The 17,583-nt window shown below is 33.3% G+C and overlaps 1 protein-coding gene across 1 annotated transcript; it reads right to left on the minus strand.

Moving 5' to 3' along the window:
• Positions 1-1,367: 1,367 nt before the first annotated feature.
• LOC127081082 (GDSL esterase/lipase At1g28590) lies at positions 1,368-13,467 on the minus strand. The gene is made up of 5 exons (XM_051021370.1): positions 13,115-13,467; positions 12,811-13,041; positions 2,442-2,590; positions 2,063-2,336; positions 1,368-1,757 (listed from the first exon to the last, which is right to left on the minus strand). The coding sequence occupies exons 1-5, from the start codon at positions 13,347-13,349 to the stop codon at positions 1,513-1,515; spliced, it is 1,134 nt and encodes a 377-aa protein (XP_050877327.1). The 5' UTR covers positions 13,350-13,467; the 3' UTR covers positions 1,368-1,512.
• Between the last annotated feature and the right edge of the window lie 4,116 nt (positions 13,468-17,583).

Here is a 17,583-nt window from a genome sequence, read left to right on the forward strand (position 1 = left end):
CTGAAAGGAACTCTCGACTATGACATTTTGTTTTCTGCAGCTGATGAAGGAAAAGAATGCGAATTAGTGGGATACATCGACTCAAGTTGGTGTAGTGATGTTGAGGATCGAAAATCCACAGTGGGCTATGTGTTTATGCTAGGTGGTGCACTTGTTGCTTGGAGTTCGAGAAAGGAGCCAGTAGTGGCATTACCGTCATGCGAAGCAGAATACATAGTTGCTTCTCTTTGTGCATGTCAAGCAACATGGATGGTGAATCTAGTCGAAGAGATAACAGGGAAGAGTCATGGAGCAATTACCATGAGGATCGATAACATGTTTGCTATCAATCTGGCGAAGAATCCGATAGCACATGGTCGAAGTAAGCACATCGAAATGAGGTTCCATTATCTTTAAGAGCAGGTAGCAGATGGGAAGATGAATGTGGAACACTGCAGAACTGAGAATCAGGTTGTAGACATCATGACAAAGGGAGTGCAGGTCGAAGTGTTTAGAAGACTAAGGGCTATGATGAATGTAGATAGATTAGACACAATGAATTAGATGGTGTGTTGAATTGTAATTCCTTGTGTCGAAGCAGGTTGCTCGACAAAACAAGGAAGTGTCGAACCACCTAGTATGTTGAGTTGTGTGAGTGTGTCGAAGCATGTTGCTTCAGACATGATTTCAACTTATCTCTATTTTAGTAGTGTTAGTTATTTTGAGCTTCTATAGTATTGGATTTTTGTTTGAGGTCCAAGTTAACCTAAATCTATAAATAGAGGGAGTAATCCTTATTCTTGTAATGAAGTGAATAAAATATTCATAACATTGTATTCACAGTATTTTGCAGTTGCAAAGTGAATAAGAATTTTTTCACTATTTGTGGGCAGAGAGAAACTCTGCATAATTTAATTCTTCTTCTCCTTTATCGTTCTTTATTTTCTTTCTTTCTCCATTGTTCTTCTTTTTCATTGTTATTGCGTGGGTGATAATAATCTTATTCATCAAAATTGATTGAAATTCTCCATAAGTTTTGTGGATTTTCAACAAAATATACATTATTGAAGATCAAAACATAGTTAAAATCATAATTTTTTCAAAAAATTGTATCAAAAATGATTTTAATGAAAAACTATTTGAAATAGCTTCAAAATTAAGTGATTTTTTGAAATGTTAATATTCAAAAAAAGATTCGATAAAATAATGAAATATCTAAAATAATATTTTAAGAATAATTATTCAAATCAAATTTTCATTTGAAACTTTTATAAAAAAAAATTTATAAATTTTTTTTACACTAAAATATATAACAGGATAAAAATCATTTTTTTTAAAAAGATAAAAGAATTTGTCCTAATTCTCTAGCATAAAAGGAGAAGAATAGCTTGTAATAAATTGATAAGTTTCATTAATGTGAATAACCTATAGCCATTTAAGAGTTTGGAGAAGAAAAAAGTAACGTAGCCAGATAAATAAAGGTGATTTTATGGTGGCGTCCTGGAAGAGTGACCAGTAAAACACTCTAGCTATTTACATATCCCTATCCATAGCTAAATTCATGGAGCACAAGTTACTAAATTGAGGGAGAAAATATGGTCCATTAATGATACCATCAGCAATCAATCTATATGCAGTCTCAGTCAAATGAATACCATCCCACCCAATATACTGAGAAGGATCATCACAAGAAATCACGCCTGGTTTGCCACAAGGTTCTGAAATATTGTAATTATATGAACCTCCCATCCCACAACAGGTTCGGAGACCTAGAAAACCTGCATTGACATCAATGTCTAAAAGTTAAAGCATCAAAAGATTAGGGACTTAACGTTGAGAATAACAAATATGAATAGTGTAGAAATTTTATATTGGATAGAAATGTGGAGAGTTCATTATTTATAACTTAAAGAATCCACACCCTTATCACCTTAAGATTTTGAATAAATATATAATGTATCTCTCACAAAGATATGTTACTCATAAAAAAAAATCCTTTAAAGTAAGAATGTTCCCTCATATTCATCCAAATTGTAGCCCCTTAGGAAGTAATTTACTTTAGAAGTTGAGAAAGTTGATTTACCAAATTTTGATGGATAGTGGTATAATGGCAATGCAGCATTGTAATAATCGCCATAGATGATATTAGCATGAGGATGAATTTCTCCAAGTTTATGTATCGCATATTGGAGCTTCTGGTTATAAAATTTAGCAAATTCGTTTAACCACTTCAAACAACCAAATGAGTCATATTGGTTACTATCATTAGTTTCGTAAATGGTTAAATAGATTGCATTGCATCCTAGTGGGAAATTCCCCGGGACCAATAGTGTGTGAGCCCCTAGATCAATCAACTCCTGTGAAAACATAAAATACAAATTATGTATGCTTGGAACATTGAAGTTCATATAGAAATTTATTAATACACTTCAATGGAATTTACAAAAGAAAAAAAATCTTACATTGATTGATGAAGTTATTGCATTGATTACATCTGGCACGTATGTTTTAACCTCTTCTATGCTCTTGCGTATAAATAAGGGATAGTTGAAATCATTGCCTCCAATCTCTCCCACAAGAAATAATGAGTTTTTAAGAGTATCATGGCAGCCTACAAGATTGGACTTTAATTTAGTAATTTGACTAAATTGACTTAAGTTATATTGTTGATTCAATTTTATTCAGTGATTGTTTTGTTGGTTTTAGACAAATGAGCTAGCATATTTTGCTTTTGCTTCAAATAAATGCTTTTGCTTCAAATAAATTGATGCTCGCGTTAGTATAGATTGTCAAAGATAAAGTTAGTCGGTCCATAACCTACGCATATAAATTGTTTTTAAAAAACAAAAGACTTAAATAGTGTTGAATTGTATTTTTTAGGTTGAAGTAGATAGTGTTCGACAGAAATAAAGATGTGTTAAAATATGTAATGTGCGTTGAGTTGTATTAGATGTTGAAGTGTCGAAGTAGGTTGTTTGACATAAGATTTCGATTTAGACCAAAATAAGTATTTTGAGCCTTTGTAATTTTTGAGCTTTAGCTTAGGGAGCAAGCTAGCTCAATTATAAATAGAAGAAGTAATCCCTATTTTCATAACAATCTTGTAACCACTTGCAGTTACAAAATTAACGAGATTTTCCACTGGCTATGAACAGAGAGAGACTTTGCAGAAATCATCTTCTTCCTCAATTTCCGTCAAAACCTAATCTTCTTTCTTATTCAATTTTCTTTTCTTGTTTTCATCATCATTGTGCAGCGATACAATCTTGCAATCAAGGTTGATTGATTCACTCGAGTGAAGAGTGAAGAATGAGTGAGAATTTGATCGATTGATTAAATTTTGTTCATTAAGATTGACTCGAAATTACTCAAACTTTTGGGTTTAATTCCAACATATGGTATCTAGAGCACTGGCTGGGCGATTCGTGGGAAGCAAAACACGATGGTGATGAATCATTTGAACCGACATTTTCCTGCGAGTCTCCCAATTCTAAAGAATCAGAATGACGAAAATTGGTGCAAGCAGATAAATATTGTCTTTTGCTATCAAGATCTTTGGGATCGTGCGAAGGAGGGAGTGACACCGCTTGCAACAAACGCGGTAGATGAAGAAAAAGCTGCACACAAAGAATTGAAGAAGAAAGATTATAAATCTCTCTTTATAATCCATCAATGTGTTGATTCTGATAATTTTGAAAAGGTTAGTAATGTTGAATCAGCGAAAGAAGCATGGGAAATTCTAAAATCATTTGGAGGCGGAGAGAAGGTGAAAGAGGTGAGTTTACAAACTCAGAAAAGAACATATGAATGACTTTAGATGGAAGAGAATGAAAGCATAACTGATTTTTTCACTAGTTACAAAACTGGTGAATTAAATCAAGGTATGTGGAGAAACGTCGACATCAAGATCAGTTGTTTCAAAGATCTTGAGGTCATTGTATCCAAAGTTCGATCACGTGGTAGTAGCTATAGAAGAGTCGAAAGATTTGTCAGCATTGATAAAAGAATAGCTTTAAGGGACACTTGAATCTCATGAACAAAGAATGGTTGAAAGAGTTGCAAGAAAATCGAAGAATGATGTGGCTTTGCAGGTGCAATCACCAAGAGAAAATAAAGGCAAAGGGGAGTGGGTCGACAATAAAGATAGAGGAGGCTACATCAATTCAACTAGTCAAAATCAACAAGAATGAGGCTGGATGAACCAGAGAAGACCTTCATGCCAAAGCAACCAAAGAGGTGATGATCGAAAACCTGACAAAAGCCACATTCAATGTTTCAATTGTCAGAAGTATGGTCACTACTCTAGTGATTGTTTTGAAAAACAAAAGAATCAAGAAAATGATGTAAAGTTTGCAAAGCATGAAGAAGAAGAGATATTGTTAATGGTCACAACAAGATATGAAGAAAAATTCCATGACCAATGGTACTTGGACTCAGGATGCTCATCACACATGGCTGGTAGAAAAGATTGGTTTGCTAACATGAAACCCTCAATGAAGGACATGGTAAAATTTTCAAATGACAACACTCTAGCAGCTAAAGGTATTGGTGATGTTCTGATTATGAGGAAAGATGGCAAGAGGTCAATAATTTCTAATATACTGTACATACCAAGCATGAAAAGTAATTTGCTTAGCATATGGCAGTTAGTAAAAAAGAACTACCAAGTGTCGATCGAAAACAAGATGATGAGAGTTCTCGATTCAGGTGGAAGGTTGATCTTGAAGGCACCTATGTCTCAAGAATAGAACCTTCAGGATTCAACTTAATATGATGAAGCACAAGTTCCTTGCAATTGCAACTAGCAGGGATGAGTGGATATGGCATTATAGACTTGGACATCTCAATTTCAAAGACATCAGAGATCTTAAGAGAATGAATATGGTTTCAGGGTTACCAAAAATTGACATTCCAAATGAAGTGTGTGAAGAATGTGTGCAGGTGAAGCAGTACAAGAATAACTTCAGCAAGGATGCAGGAAGCAAGTCGAAGGCAATTCTTGAAATCATAAGCTCTGATGTGTGTGGTCATATCCAGGTGGATTCGATGGGAGGAAACAAATACTTTGTCATATTCATAGATGATTTCAGTCAAAAACTATGGACTTACCTGATCAAGAAGAAAAGTGAAATCATCGAGGTATTTGTCAAGTTTAAATCTATGGTCGAAAGACAAAGTGGTTGAAAGCTCAAGATCATGAGAACTAATGGTGGTGGAGAATATGTGTCGAAAGACTTTGATGCATTATGTGAGAAAGAATGGATTATGCATGAGGTGGTGCCACCCTACACTCCACATCAGAATGGAATGGAAGAAAGGAAGAATAGAACCATCATGAACATGGTGAGAAATATGTTGAAAGACAAGCATCTACCTAAAGAATTATGGGGAGAAGTTGTGTCGATAACAACATATATTTGTAACAGATGCCCGACGAAGAAACTATAAGGAATTATGCCAGAAGAATGTTGGTCTGGTGTCAAGCCTGGATTGAGTCATCTGAAAGTATTTGGATCTATAACATATAGACATGTGCCAGATCAGTTGAGAAGAAAACTTGATGACAAGTCGAGTTAGATAATCCTAATAGGATATCATTCGACTAGAGGTTACAAGTCGGTCGACCTAGTGAACAAGCAAGTAGTGATCAGAAAGGATGTGATCATAGATGAGCTTAAGGAATGTGATTGGACTGAAAATTTCAAGAAGGAATCAGTGAGAATCTTATGTGAAGAACCAATAATTGAAGTCGAAAGAGAAAATCGACAAGAAGAAGTCAGATGTCAAGCAAGCACAAGCAAACCTCAGAGAACAAGACACATGCCTGCAAGGTTGCAAGAATGTGTGATTACATCAGATGATGTGGTCGATGATGAAGATGAGCTGGTACATTATGCTTTCTATGTAGATATCGAATCGGTAAATATAACTAAGGAATTGAAGGATTCGAAGTGGGTGAAAGCACTGAATGAGGATCTGAAGCCCATCGAAGTCAACAACACTTGGTCACTTGTCGAATTGCCTTAAGGAAAGAAGGAAACCGATGTGAAATGGGTATACAAGGTGAAGTTGAATCCCAAATGAGAAGAAATTCGACACAAGGTAAGACTTATGGCGAAAGGATTTCTTCAGAAGGAAGAAATCAACTTCAATGAATTTTTTGCACCTGTTGCTAGGATCGAAACAATCAGGTTGGTTATTGGTCTAGCAAACATGAACAACTGGCACACATGTCATATGAATGTGAAATGTGAGTTCCTGAGTGGCCCCTTAGATGAAGAAGTGTATGTTGCACAACCAGTTGGGTTAGTGAAACATGGTGAAGAATGCAAGGTATACAGGTTGCATAAATCCCTGTATTGACTTAAGAAAGCTCCAAGAGCTTGGAATAAAAAGATCGACAGTTTCCTAACGAAAAAGGAATTTGTGAAGTGCACAACTGAGCATAGAGTATATGTAAGAAAAAGCAATAATAAACTGTTTATATTATGTCTCTATGTCGACGACCTGTTAATAAAAGGAAGTTGCAAGAAGAAGATCGAAGATTTCAAACATGACCTAAGTGAGGAGTTTTAAATGTCAAACTTGGGAAATCTATCATATTTCCTTGGCATCGAATTCTACAAGAGTAGAGGCTTGATGATACACTAAAGAATATACGCAGGAGAAATACTCAAGAGATTTGAGATGCAAGAATGCAACCCAACTTCGACTCCAGCTGAGCCCAGGATGCAACTGTTGAAAGATACAGATGAAGATGATGTCGATCCAACGTAGTACATAAGACTCATTGGATCACTTCAATACCTTTGTCTCACAAGTTCTGATCTATCATACAATGTAGGTATGGTGAGTAGATTCATGCAGAAGCCAACGGAAACACACATAGCAAGGGCGAAGAGGATACTAAGGTATCTAAAAGGAACTCTCGACTATAAAATTTTGTTTCCTACAGTGGGATACACCGACTCAAGTTGGTGTAGTGACGCTGAGGATAGAAAATCCACAACTGGCTATGTGTTTATGTTAGACGGTGCATCAGTTGCTTGGAGTTCGAGAAAGGAACCGGTAGTAGCACTACCATCGTGGGAAGCAGAGTACATAGATACTTCTCTTTGTGCATGTCAAGCAACATGGATGGTGAACTTGGTCGAAGAGATTACAGGGAATCATCATGGAGAAATTACTATGAAGATCGACAACATGTCTGCTATCAATCTGGAGAAGAATATGATTGCGCATGGAAGAAGTAAGCACATCAAAATGAGGTTCCATAATACTTGAGAGCAGGTAGCAAAAGCGAAACTGAACATGGAACACTACAGAACTGAGAAACAGATTGCAGACATCATGACAAAGGGAGTGCAGGTCAAAGTGTTTAAGAAGTTAAGATCTATGATGAATGTATATAGCTTAGACACAATGAATTAGGTGGTGTGTTGAATTGTAATTCCTTATGTCGAAGTAGGTAGTGTTCGATAGAAATAAGGATGTGCTAAAACATGTAGTGTGCGTCGAGTTGTATTAGAGGTCGAAGTGTCGAAGTAGGTTGCTTGACACATGATTTCTACTTAGACCAAAATAGGTATTTTGAGCGTTTGTAATTTTTGAGCTTTAGCTTAGGGAGCAAGCTAGTTCAATTATAGATAGCGGGAGTAACCCTTATTTTCATAACAATCTTGTAATCACTTGCAGTTGCAAAATTAACGAGATTTTCCACAGACTGTGGGCAGAAAGAGACTCTGCGGAAATCATCTTCTTCCCTAATTTCCGTCAAACCCTAATATTATTTCTTATTCAATTTTATTTTCTTGTTTTCATCATCATTGTGCAGCGATACAATCTTGCAGCCAAGGTTGGTTGATTCACTCGAGTGAAGAGTGAAGAACAAGTGGGAATTCGACTGATTGATTGAATCTTGTTTGTTAAGATTGACTCAGAATTACTCCAAGTTTTGGGTATAATTCTAACAAATAGTTTTAAGATAAAGTTAGTCAGTCCATAACCTACACAGATAAATTGTTTTTAAAATATAAAAGACTTAAATAGTTTTTTCGTTTATGTAAGGTGACATGTTTTTTATTTAAGTCTCTAAATCTATTTTTTAAATAATCTCTGAATGTTAAATCTTTTTGATTTTAGTCATTAAAATTAAAATCCACAGGAAAATCTGCAACTTTTTTGCAGATTTTTCTTTGAATTTTCCCGCAGATTTAGAATCTGCAGTTTTTCTGCGAATTTTCACTTTAGGGACTAAAATCAAAATGATTTTAACATTAAAAGACTATTTAAAAAAACAGATTTAGGAACTAAAAACATAAACTATCAACTTATAGGGACAAAAAGACTATTTAAACCAAAATAAAATATGTAGTGTTTTAGTATGTGCTACGGCTTAATCCACAAACAATTGGATCAACGTAATTGCAAGAGGTAAGACAGACTAAAGGACAGCCATGCTCTCGAGATACAATAGATCAATGGATACACACACATACTCCATGAGACAGTCGTCTCAAAGAAAGTTCTAGATCATTTATACTCAAAACTCTGACTATAGAGTTTAACAAAGGACACAAACTCAAATAAACATTATTCTAAAACCCTAACCCTCATTTATCCCCTACCACAAGACGTATTATAAAAGACCTTTGTACTATAGTTCGTCAACAACATCACCATCATCCACAACATTAGAAGAAAAGATCTTTCAGGACCATTTGATGTCGTATTAGGGGAAACATCCTCCAATATTTTTATTATACTCACAACTTGATGACAAATTGCAAACACGCGTTAACTAGAGGCTTAATCTCCAAATATGCCGTCTATGGTTTCCTATGAACCTCTTGAAAAAGTTTTGATGCAAAAAAAAGAATATCCATAATTAAGACGACCGCGTAAGACAATAAAGTCAAAGTGGTGAGAAGATACCTATAACATCTCAACCTATTATAGCGATTAAAACACGCTTATTTGTTAAGAAATGGAGTTATGACACCAAGGGTAAATTATTCATTTTCACCCCCAATGGACATTTTGGTCATTTCTCTATGGTCACATGAAATATTAAGTCAAGTGACAACTTAATTATGGTTGGGATAATGATTAAGTCTATAATCCATTTATTGGAACAAAGGGTAAAATGGGAATTTCATTAAATAAGTTATAGGTAGAATGGTCATTTGGCATGATGATTATATAAAGGATTTCTTAGAGGAAAATTCAGAATTTCCTCATTCTCTCAAAAGGAAGGTTCACATGAAAGAGAAAAGTGTAGAAGGAAAAACTATCATTCCATGGTGAAATCAAGGGATGTATCTCTAACCAAACTTCTTCAATTCCTATCTTAATCTATCTCTAATCTTCACCTTATTCATTCAAGAGAAAAAATCATCCTTGATGTGGAAGCTTCACAATAAGATCCAATTGGCAGGGAACAAAAGGCTAAGCTCAAGGACTAAAGTGGATGATTAAGTAGTGCTTAGATATGTCAATGCTTGTGGAGAAGAGAAAAGGAAAGTACATCATCATCATCGTCAATTTAGAGAGAGGTGGGCTTTCCCCTCTTAAGTTATGAATTCTCCATTTTATGAACCCTAAACCATTAATGGTTGAATGCATGTTAGACTCTTAGGATTTTGATTGTTAATAGATGTATGCACTCAAATTGATGTAGTAATGAAGCCATGACCATGTCTAGTGTGTTTATTGAGGGTTAATACTGAAAGTGAGGGGATGGGAGCTGCTATGTACTATGAAATTGATAGGAATATAAAGCACCACTGTGCATTTCTACTGCCATAGTGTTTACTATAGCTAGCCCGTAGTTGTCTCCGGTTCTTGTACGAGGAGACGATGCAGGCGAAGTCTCGGACTGCTACGACCATACTTTAGCACACCAAAAACATACGAAAAACTTTATTTTCTCATGTTATAACCCTAGATCATGATGATAATGAATACTTTAAGCTCTTAGGGTAAACCATGCGTACATACATCTTAAGGATTGAGTTGGAAACCTTGGAATGTACATGTTTGCTAAGTAGGGTAATCAAGTGATTAATCATGAAAAATCGAAGAGAGGATGTACTAGGATCTGTTAGGAACTACATACTTAGGATGATACTAAGACATGGGTGACCGAGTGCAACCAATACAGTTAGAAATGAGACTAAGTGTTGGTTAGCATAATGAGATATGTTATGTAATGCATGATGTTTTCTTAAGTTGTGATTACATGGTGCTAGAAGTGTTGCAAAGCAAACATGGATTAATTAAGTCTAGTGTAGGAGAATCTTGAACACTTGACACCCTTATGGATGTTTGGGTCCATAATGAGTGTTGGATACTAGAGGACTCATGGAGACCTATCAGGGATCTAATTAGTACACATATAGAGGATAAGTGGATAACGACATATGATTCTGACTGTATAACCCGAAACAAAGTTGGAGTCTCACAGAATTGTAGTATGATGTTAATGATTCCATAAACTAGACACGCATGTGGGGGATTGTAGAGTTTATTGGTATGTAGGAGTATATATAAGGTATGTGGTTTTCAAAACATATCTATATAGAGTAGGATTTGTGACGATATAGGTGACAATGTATAATCATGGTAGTCTGCTCAAATAGCACGAGAGTGCATTTCTTATGAGATAAAGTAGGATAATCAATGATTTTTAATTTAAAATCATCTAAACCGAGTCAAAAAAAATATATGTGAATGAATATTTATTCTAAAGTTGAATTTTAGCCGGCCTCAAACACTCTTATTTAAGATAGTTTATGAATTATAAACTAATTTTATTTTGTTTTAAAATTTTAAAATATCTTCAAGATTAATTATGAAAGCATTTTTGTAACTACTCATATTCAAGTAATCTAACCTTATATTTATACTTTAATTATAAAAATAACTTTTATATTAGCATGGAGTATATGAACAACTTATCAGAATTTATTTAAAAGTTTATTTGCTCCATATTAAAATAAAAATAATTTTAATAAAATTAATTAGGACATTTCATAGACTTAAAATAAATATCACTCATTTAAAAACATTCTATTTGAATATTTTGCATGTTAAAATAATTATATATATATATATATAGTTGAAAAAACAGAGACATTTTAAATAATAATTTTCTATCTTCTAATAAAAATGTTTTTTTCCAAAATTAAATTAAAATAGTTATTTTTTAATATATAAATCACTTTTTGATTGAAAACGTATAAATAACTAAGACATATAAAATAATTTTTTATTATTATACTAAACTCAAGTGAAAGTAAATTCGAATTTGTTAATTTGTTATGAGCCCAGTTCCTATTGATACTAATGTTGGAATTGGGCATGTTGCCACTACAGAAGATAAGTCTATGAATGATACTGTGAGAAGGCCCATGCGTACCAAGAAGCTGTCTTCTAAATATAAGGATCATATAGTCTACAAATAAAATATCCTAATTGCTCTGTTGTGATTTCCTTAGGTTTGCATTCCTTTATATTTGGTTGTATTCACCATTTCAAGGAGATCAATGAAATATATTCCAACTTCATTCTCTCTCTATCTTTTCTTGAGGAGGTACTCAGGCCTTATAATACTGAGAGTATAACTCTGGTGCTTTCATTGTGTGTCCTCTCCTCCAATGACCAACAATCGCCCTCCTCCTCCACCTGATCGTATGGATGAACTAGTCCGTCAAATCACAACAGAATCCACTAACAGATTTGACAGCAATGCATAATATAACAAACTAGTAGTAAGTCATCCATTCTAAAAGCAATTAGGATATTTTATTTGTAGACTATATGATCCTTATATTTAGAAGGCAGCTTCTTGGTACAGATGGGCCTTCTTACAGTATCATTCACAAGCCCATCTTCTGTAGTGACAACAGACCCAATTCCAACATTAGAATCAATAGGAACTGGGCTCATAACATAATTTCTCATATTGAAACATTTATAGATAAAAGATACATTGAAAAAAATCTTATTCAATACAATAAATCAATTTTTCCCATAGAAATTAAATCAACAATGTTTTGTCCAGAAATACTCACAAGCGTTTTTAAAAGATGTGCAAACTGTTTATAATAAAGAGTTTGACATATTTTATGATTAAACGGTAGAAAAAAAAGCCTTTATACACAATTTACAGTTAAATAAAATCTTATAACTCAACTAAACCTAGTTTCAATTTGTTATCCAGAATTTCTCAAAAATTTAAGAAGACATTGAATAGTCGTCAGAATAAAATATTACTCCCTCTGTTCCTTTTTAAGTGTCACTTTCTTGATAAATTTTTGTTTCTTTTTAAGTGTCACTTGCAAAGTTCAAGGTAGTATTAAATGTATCTTTGTCAAAATTATCCCTATGTAATTATTATAAAGAGAGAAAAAGTAAAATGAATGTAATATATAATTAAGAGTATTATAGGTAAAAGAAGAATTATTATTTAAAAAGTAACAATAATGATTAGCTTTTTTGGTATGTGTAAAAAATTAAAAAGTGACACTTAAAAAGGAACTGAGAGAGTATAAAAAAGGAATAACATAAAAAAATAAATAATAATAATATTGTTTTATACTTCTATTATGCTCTTGCTTTCCGCGTTTGGTGAGCTACTAAATATAAAACAGCTAGATAAATATATAATAATAGTAGTAATAACTGTTCAAGTCAAAGCTTCACTGATATACGTTGAGATCTGGTAAAAGCATATTATTATTTTTCTAATAATTTATTTTTGACAGAAAATGAAAATCATTTTGTTCTTAGAGGTGCATTGAGAAATGATAAAAAACAATAGAAACTTACTTTCTGAAGAATTGCATAGAGCAGAGAGAAGTTCCTTGAACCAATTCATCTGAACCGTTAATGAATAATTGGTAGCAACGTTATGAACATCCCTCTCTTCAAAATAACTAACTTCTAAAGCCGTTGCTCCAATAACCGCAAAATTCGCTCCATCCTTTGCTGCACTATCTTCCAATACACCATTCTTTATTCCTAAATACGGTTTCACCATCGGAATCCCCAATGACTCAGCTGCAATTCGAAACAACGGTGACATATTAACAGCGTAACAGAAAGTGAGATGTAAGCTAACAAGCAAGCATACCGATAAAATCGATGATGAGGCGGCCATCGGAGCAACGACTAGATGGATGATGAAAATAGGTTTGGCCGTAGGGAGGAAAGAAGCAGTGATTGGAAGGTTTGGAGGAGCTGCAATACAGGTTACCGGTGTCGGCTAAGGAATCACCGAAGCTGAAGATGGAAGAGTAAGAGGGACATGCCGCCGTGAATAACGGTGTGGATGCAGCGATCACAAGAAATAGTGATAGTAGTGTCATTGTTCTCCGTTGTTGTTTAGAAGCAGCTGCAATGAGAAATGTGAACTTTTACTTTATAATACTGCACCATTAGGTGTGTGATTGATTGCACACCATACCCCACGATCGTTCACATTGAAAACGTTTAGTATTTTTTAAATCATAATTTAGATAAGGTGGACCATTTTTTTATTTTGGAGTGAAGATAAGGCGAAACACACCCCATAATATAATAGAGTTTAAATAGTCTTTTAATTTATTTAAATTGATGTGTTTTTTATTTTTGTTTTGATATTTTTTTATATAGAATTTGTAAATGTTAAATTTTATTTGATTTTAGTTTTTATAATTAAAATTAGTAAAAAAAGAATTTCTTTCTAATTTTTCCACGGATTTTAACATTATGAATTAAAATCAAAAATATTTTAACATTTCGAAATTATTTAAAAAATAATAATATAGGGACAAAAATAAAAAATACGTCAACTTACAAGAAAAAATATTATTTAAGCCATATAATATTTTTGAATGAGATTTGTTAAGTTCACAACCAATAAATAAGGTATTACATATTCTCTCGGTTGGGGGTGACAACCAATAGATAATGTATTACCTATTATCTCGGATAAACCACTCAATTTAGGAGAAAAGTCCAACATAATAATATTTCAAAAGAGCAAAAGTTTTCATAACAATATTATTTTCATTTTTCATTTGAAATCGAACAAATCCTAAACTGAATCTTCATATTCTCCACTAAACAACTCGAAACTTAATTTATCATGTAAACGAAACTCTAAAAACATCACTTTTTCATAATGAGTTTCAAAACTTCATCTCTTTCATAAACGTGTTTGAAATTTCATCTTCTTTTTTTGGATGTCATTGAAGATCACTCAAACGAAACTTGAAACGAAGGAAAGGCAAAAAAAAACTCAAAGGAAGCAAAAAAAAAATGAAATGAAACTCGAAACAAAGCTTCCACAATTGTAATAAAGATGTTTTTCCAAAAAAAAAAATGAGTCCACCTAACGAAAATCATTCGAAGAGCTACTACTCATAATCCTCTTTTTTCAGTGATATTTTACACATTTTGGAATTATTTAACTTATATTTGAGAAATTCATAATTCATAAGGTGATGAAATTCAAGTTATCCACTATTTATAATGAGTTGGGAATTTTCATAAGATTATTCACTACTATGGAAAACATATTTAATCTCAGCTGGATAAGAGGTGTTACCTCATTTTCATATGTGAGATAACAAATGACATCATTAAAAATGTGTCACTTTATCTCTCGGTTGAAATTCCACCGATAAGAAAGGTATAATGGTCATGCCTTCAATCCCTATAGATAACTTCTTGAAATGTTTAAATGGCGAAAAACACATTCGTCTTTGGTTTTGTCATTTAACTGAGTGGAAATATACATATAGGTTTATTATATTTAATGTGGATTGCTTATTTCACCAAACTCTAACTCAACACATAACCTTAAAATTGGTTTACAAAAATAATTATATGAAAAATTATTCTATATTTGAAGAAAAACTTACACTAATCAATGATTTTTCGAGTATCCTGTAACTCATTATTCATCTCTCATTCTTTACTGGTTAGAATTTTATTCAATGTTTCAAATTCTTCATTCAACCTTTCCTTCTCTCCTAACTTATTCTTCAAAACATTAAATTTTATGTTTTGCAAAATGAACATGTATAGAAGAAAGTTGAACAAACACTAGAAGCATTGAAAGAAATTTTAACCATTAAAGAATGATGGATGAATAATGAGTTAGAGAATGCTCGGAAAACATTCATTAGTGTAAGATGTGTTTCAAATACAACATAACTTTTCATATTATTCTTTTCAAAATCAATTTAATATGTTATATGTTTAAAGAGGGTTAGTGAAACAAATAATTGACATTAGATATAATAAACTCAACTGTATTTTTTATCACTATAATGTTCTATCGATATGTCTCAATCTCAAACTCAATAACAACAACTAACAATAACATATGACTTCCAAAAACTTTTCTAAGTAGAATAACTAAACAACAACAACAACTAAAAAACAACAAGAAACAACAACAACAACAACAATAACAACAACAACATATAACATTCATATCAACAAAACAACAACATTTATAATAAACTTATTACATACTTATCTCAACAAAAACAACAACATGTAACATTCAATCCCAGTCTAAACAACAAAAACAAGATTAAACCACTTGGGTTTAGGGTCTCAACAACACTAAGAACAAAAACAACACACTACGCCAAATAAGGGAAAAGAGAGCGCTTATTTTGGCCTATAACAGCGCTTTTAAGCGCCCTCTAAAGTGGCGCTGGCATAGGTAAAGACAGCGCTTTGTTTTCCTGGAGAAAGCGCTGTCTAAAGTGGCCCTTTAAGGGCCACATTATAGTGCACTTTCAGAAAAAAGCGCCCTCTGGAGTGGTCCATAAAGGGACACCTTAGAAGGCGCTTTCTGGAAAAAGCGCCCTCTAAAGTTGTCAATGTAAAGTGTTTAGAGGGCGCTTTCTGGACAAAGCGCCCTCTAAAGTTGTCAATGTAAAGTGTTTAGAGGGCGCTTCCTACAGAAAGCGCCCTCTAAAGTGTTAGTTATTTTAAAAAAAAATTGTTTGAAAAACAGTGGATATTTAATTGGTAACCTGTTCGCATGCTGCAAAAGTGTAAAATTCACATTGATTTCATCCTTTAATCCAATGTTATACACCATTAATCCATTGATATATACAATATGAATCCATTTATATACAACATTAATCCTCCATATATACAACATTAATATATGATTCTTTGATCAACAATATACAACAACATATTCATGATTTAGTAAAAGTACAACAACAATATACAACATATATACAACAACAGCATACAACAACAACATTCCATACATATATGTACAACAATATACAACCTAGCTATATGATTCTTTGATCAACAATGAATTGACACAATTCATCCTTCATTTCATCCAAATGAGCCCTTGAGTAAGATTTGTATTCCTCAAAGTACTACAATTAAGAGAATAAAACATATTCATGATTTAGTAACAAATTAGATGAAATATCCGATAATATTAAAATAAACCCTAAGTTATTATTCCATACTGTAAGACCCCAATTTTTGCCCTAAGATCCCTCATGGCTCATATCATATCATATCATGGCCTCAAGGATCATTGTGCATGCCCTAGCTTCCCTCCTAGTGGGTAGGATATCTTGTGAGTGTGGTTCTTGATCACCAAGCATGTATTGCATTTGTATATCATTGCTTTTCATTTGTTCACTAACCCAAAAGTACAAAAATATTGTCATCTAACCTTGTTTCTTGCAGATGAAGCAAACTAGGTCAAAACAGTCAAGTCATTCATTGAACAATGGATGGTGACCATTCTTGAAGAATTTGGGCACCATGATCATTCATAAGAGATTCATATGAGTTGTGACATCATTTGGTATCAAAATCTCATGTGGTAGAGGCTTGGAATTCATCAAAACATGGCTCAGTCAACCAAAACCCTAGAAAAGTCAATTGTGGTCAACTGTGGTCAACTGTGCATTTAATCAGGAATTTGAAGGTGTGAGATGGTTGGAAAGATCTCACTCATGTCCATATGAGCCTCATTTGGCATTTCAAACATCCACAGTGAAGGATTTGAAGTCAGGCAAGAAGTTTCCCAAAATGGAAATGACCTGTAATTCTCACTTGCCAAAAATGGAAAGTTTTTCCCCCCAAAATTACATGTCCAAGAATTCTTCAAATCAAAATTTGTCCAACATGAAAGTTGAAGATCTTGTTCTTGCCTTTCCAAAAAGTCCAAGAACACTCATTTCTCATTTATGGTTGGCAAGTTATGATCAAATCATTTTCAGAAAATGCCTAAATTCAAAGTGGCATAACTTTCACATGGAATGGCCAAATTGGATGGTTCTTCTTTGAGCAAACCACATTTAACATGTACTATCCAAATACATCATCACATTTTGCTAAAAGCCTTCACATAAAAAGGTCATTTTTCAAGTGTACCAATTAAAAAGTGGAGGGTAAAAAGGTCCAATTTCAAATTACATGGAATTTTCACATGGGACCAATTCCAATAGCTTCCAAATATGATTTATGACTTGCTCAAGGTGAAAAAACACTATTACATTGATCCAAACTATCCAAGGGCAAATTGGCCAAAGTGCATAAATGAGCTCATTTCAC

The sequence above is a fragment of the Lathyrus oleraceus genome, chromosome 1, assembly GCF_024323335.1.
Source record: "Lathyrus oleraceus cultivar Zhongwan6 chromosome 1, CAAS_Psat_ZW6_1.0, whole genome shotgun sequence".
NCBI classification, from domain to species: domain Eukaryota; kingdom Viridiplantae; phylum Streptophyta; class Magnoliopsida; order Fabales; family Fabaceae; genus Lathyrus; species Lathyrus oleraceus.

Excerpts from the sequence above, each read along its gene's own strand:
- LOC127081082 (XM_051021370.1), bottom strand. The coding sequence starts at position 13,349 with ATGACACTACTATCACTATTTCTTGTGATCGCTGCATCCACACCGTTA. Across the intron at positions 13,042-13,114 it reads CCTCATCATCGATTTTATCG|CTGAGTCATTGGGGATTCCG; the intron begins GTATGCTTGCTT and ends TTCGAATTGCAG. Across the intron at positions 2,337-2,441 it reads CAATAACTTCATCAATCAAT|GAGTTGATTGATCTAGGGGC; the intron begins GTAAGATTTTTT and ends ATGTTTTCACAG.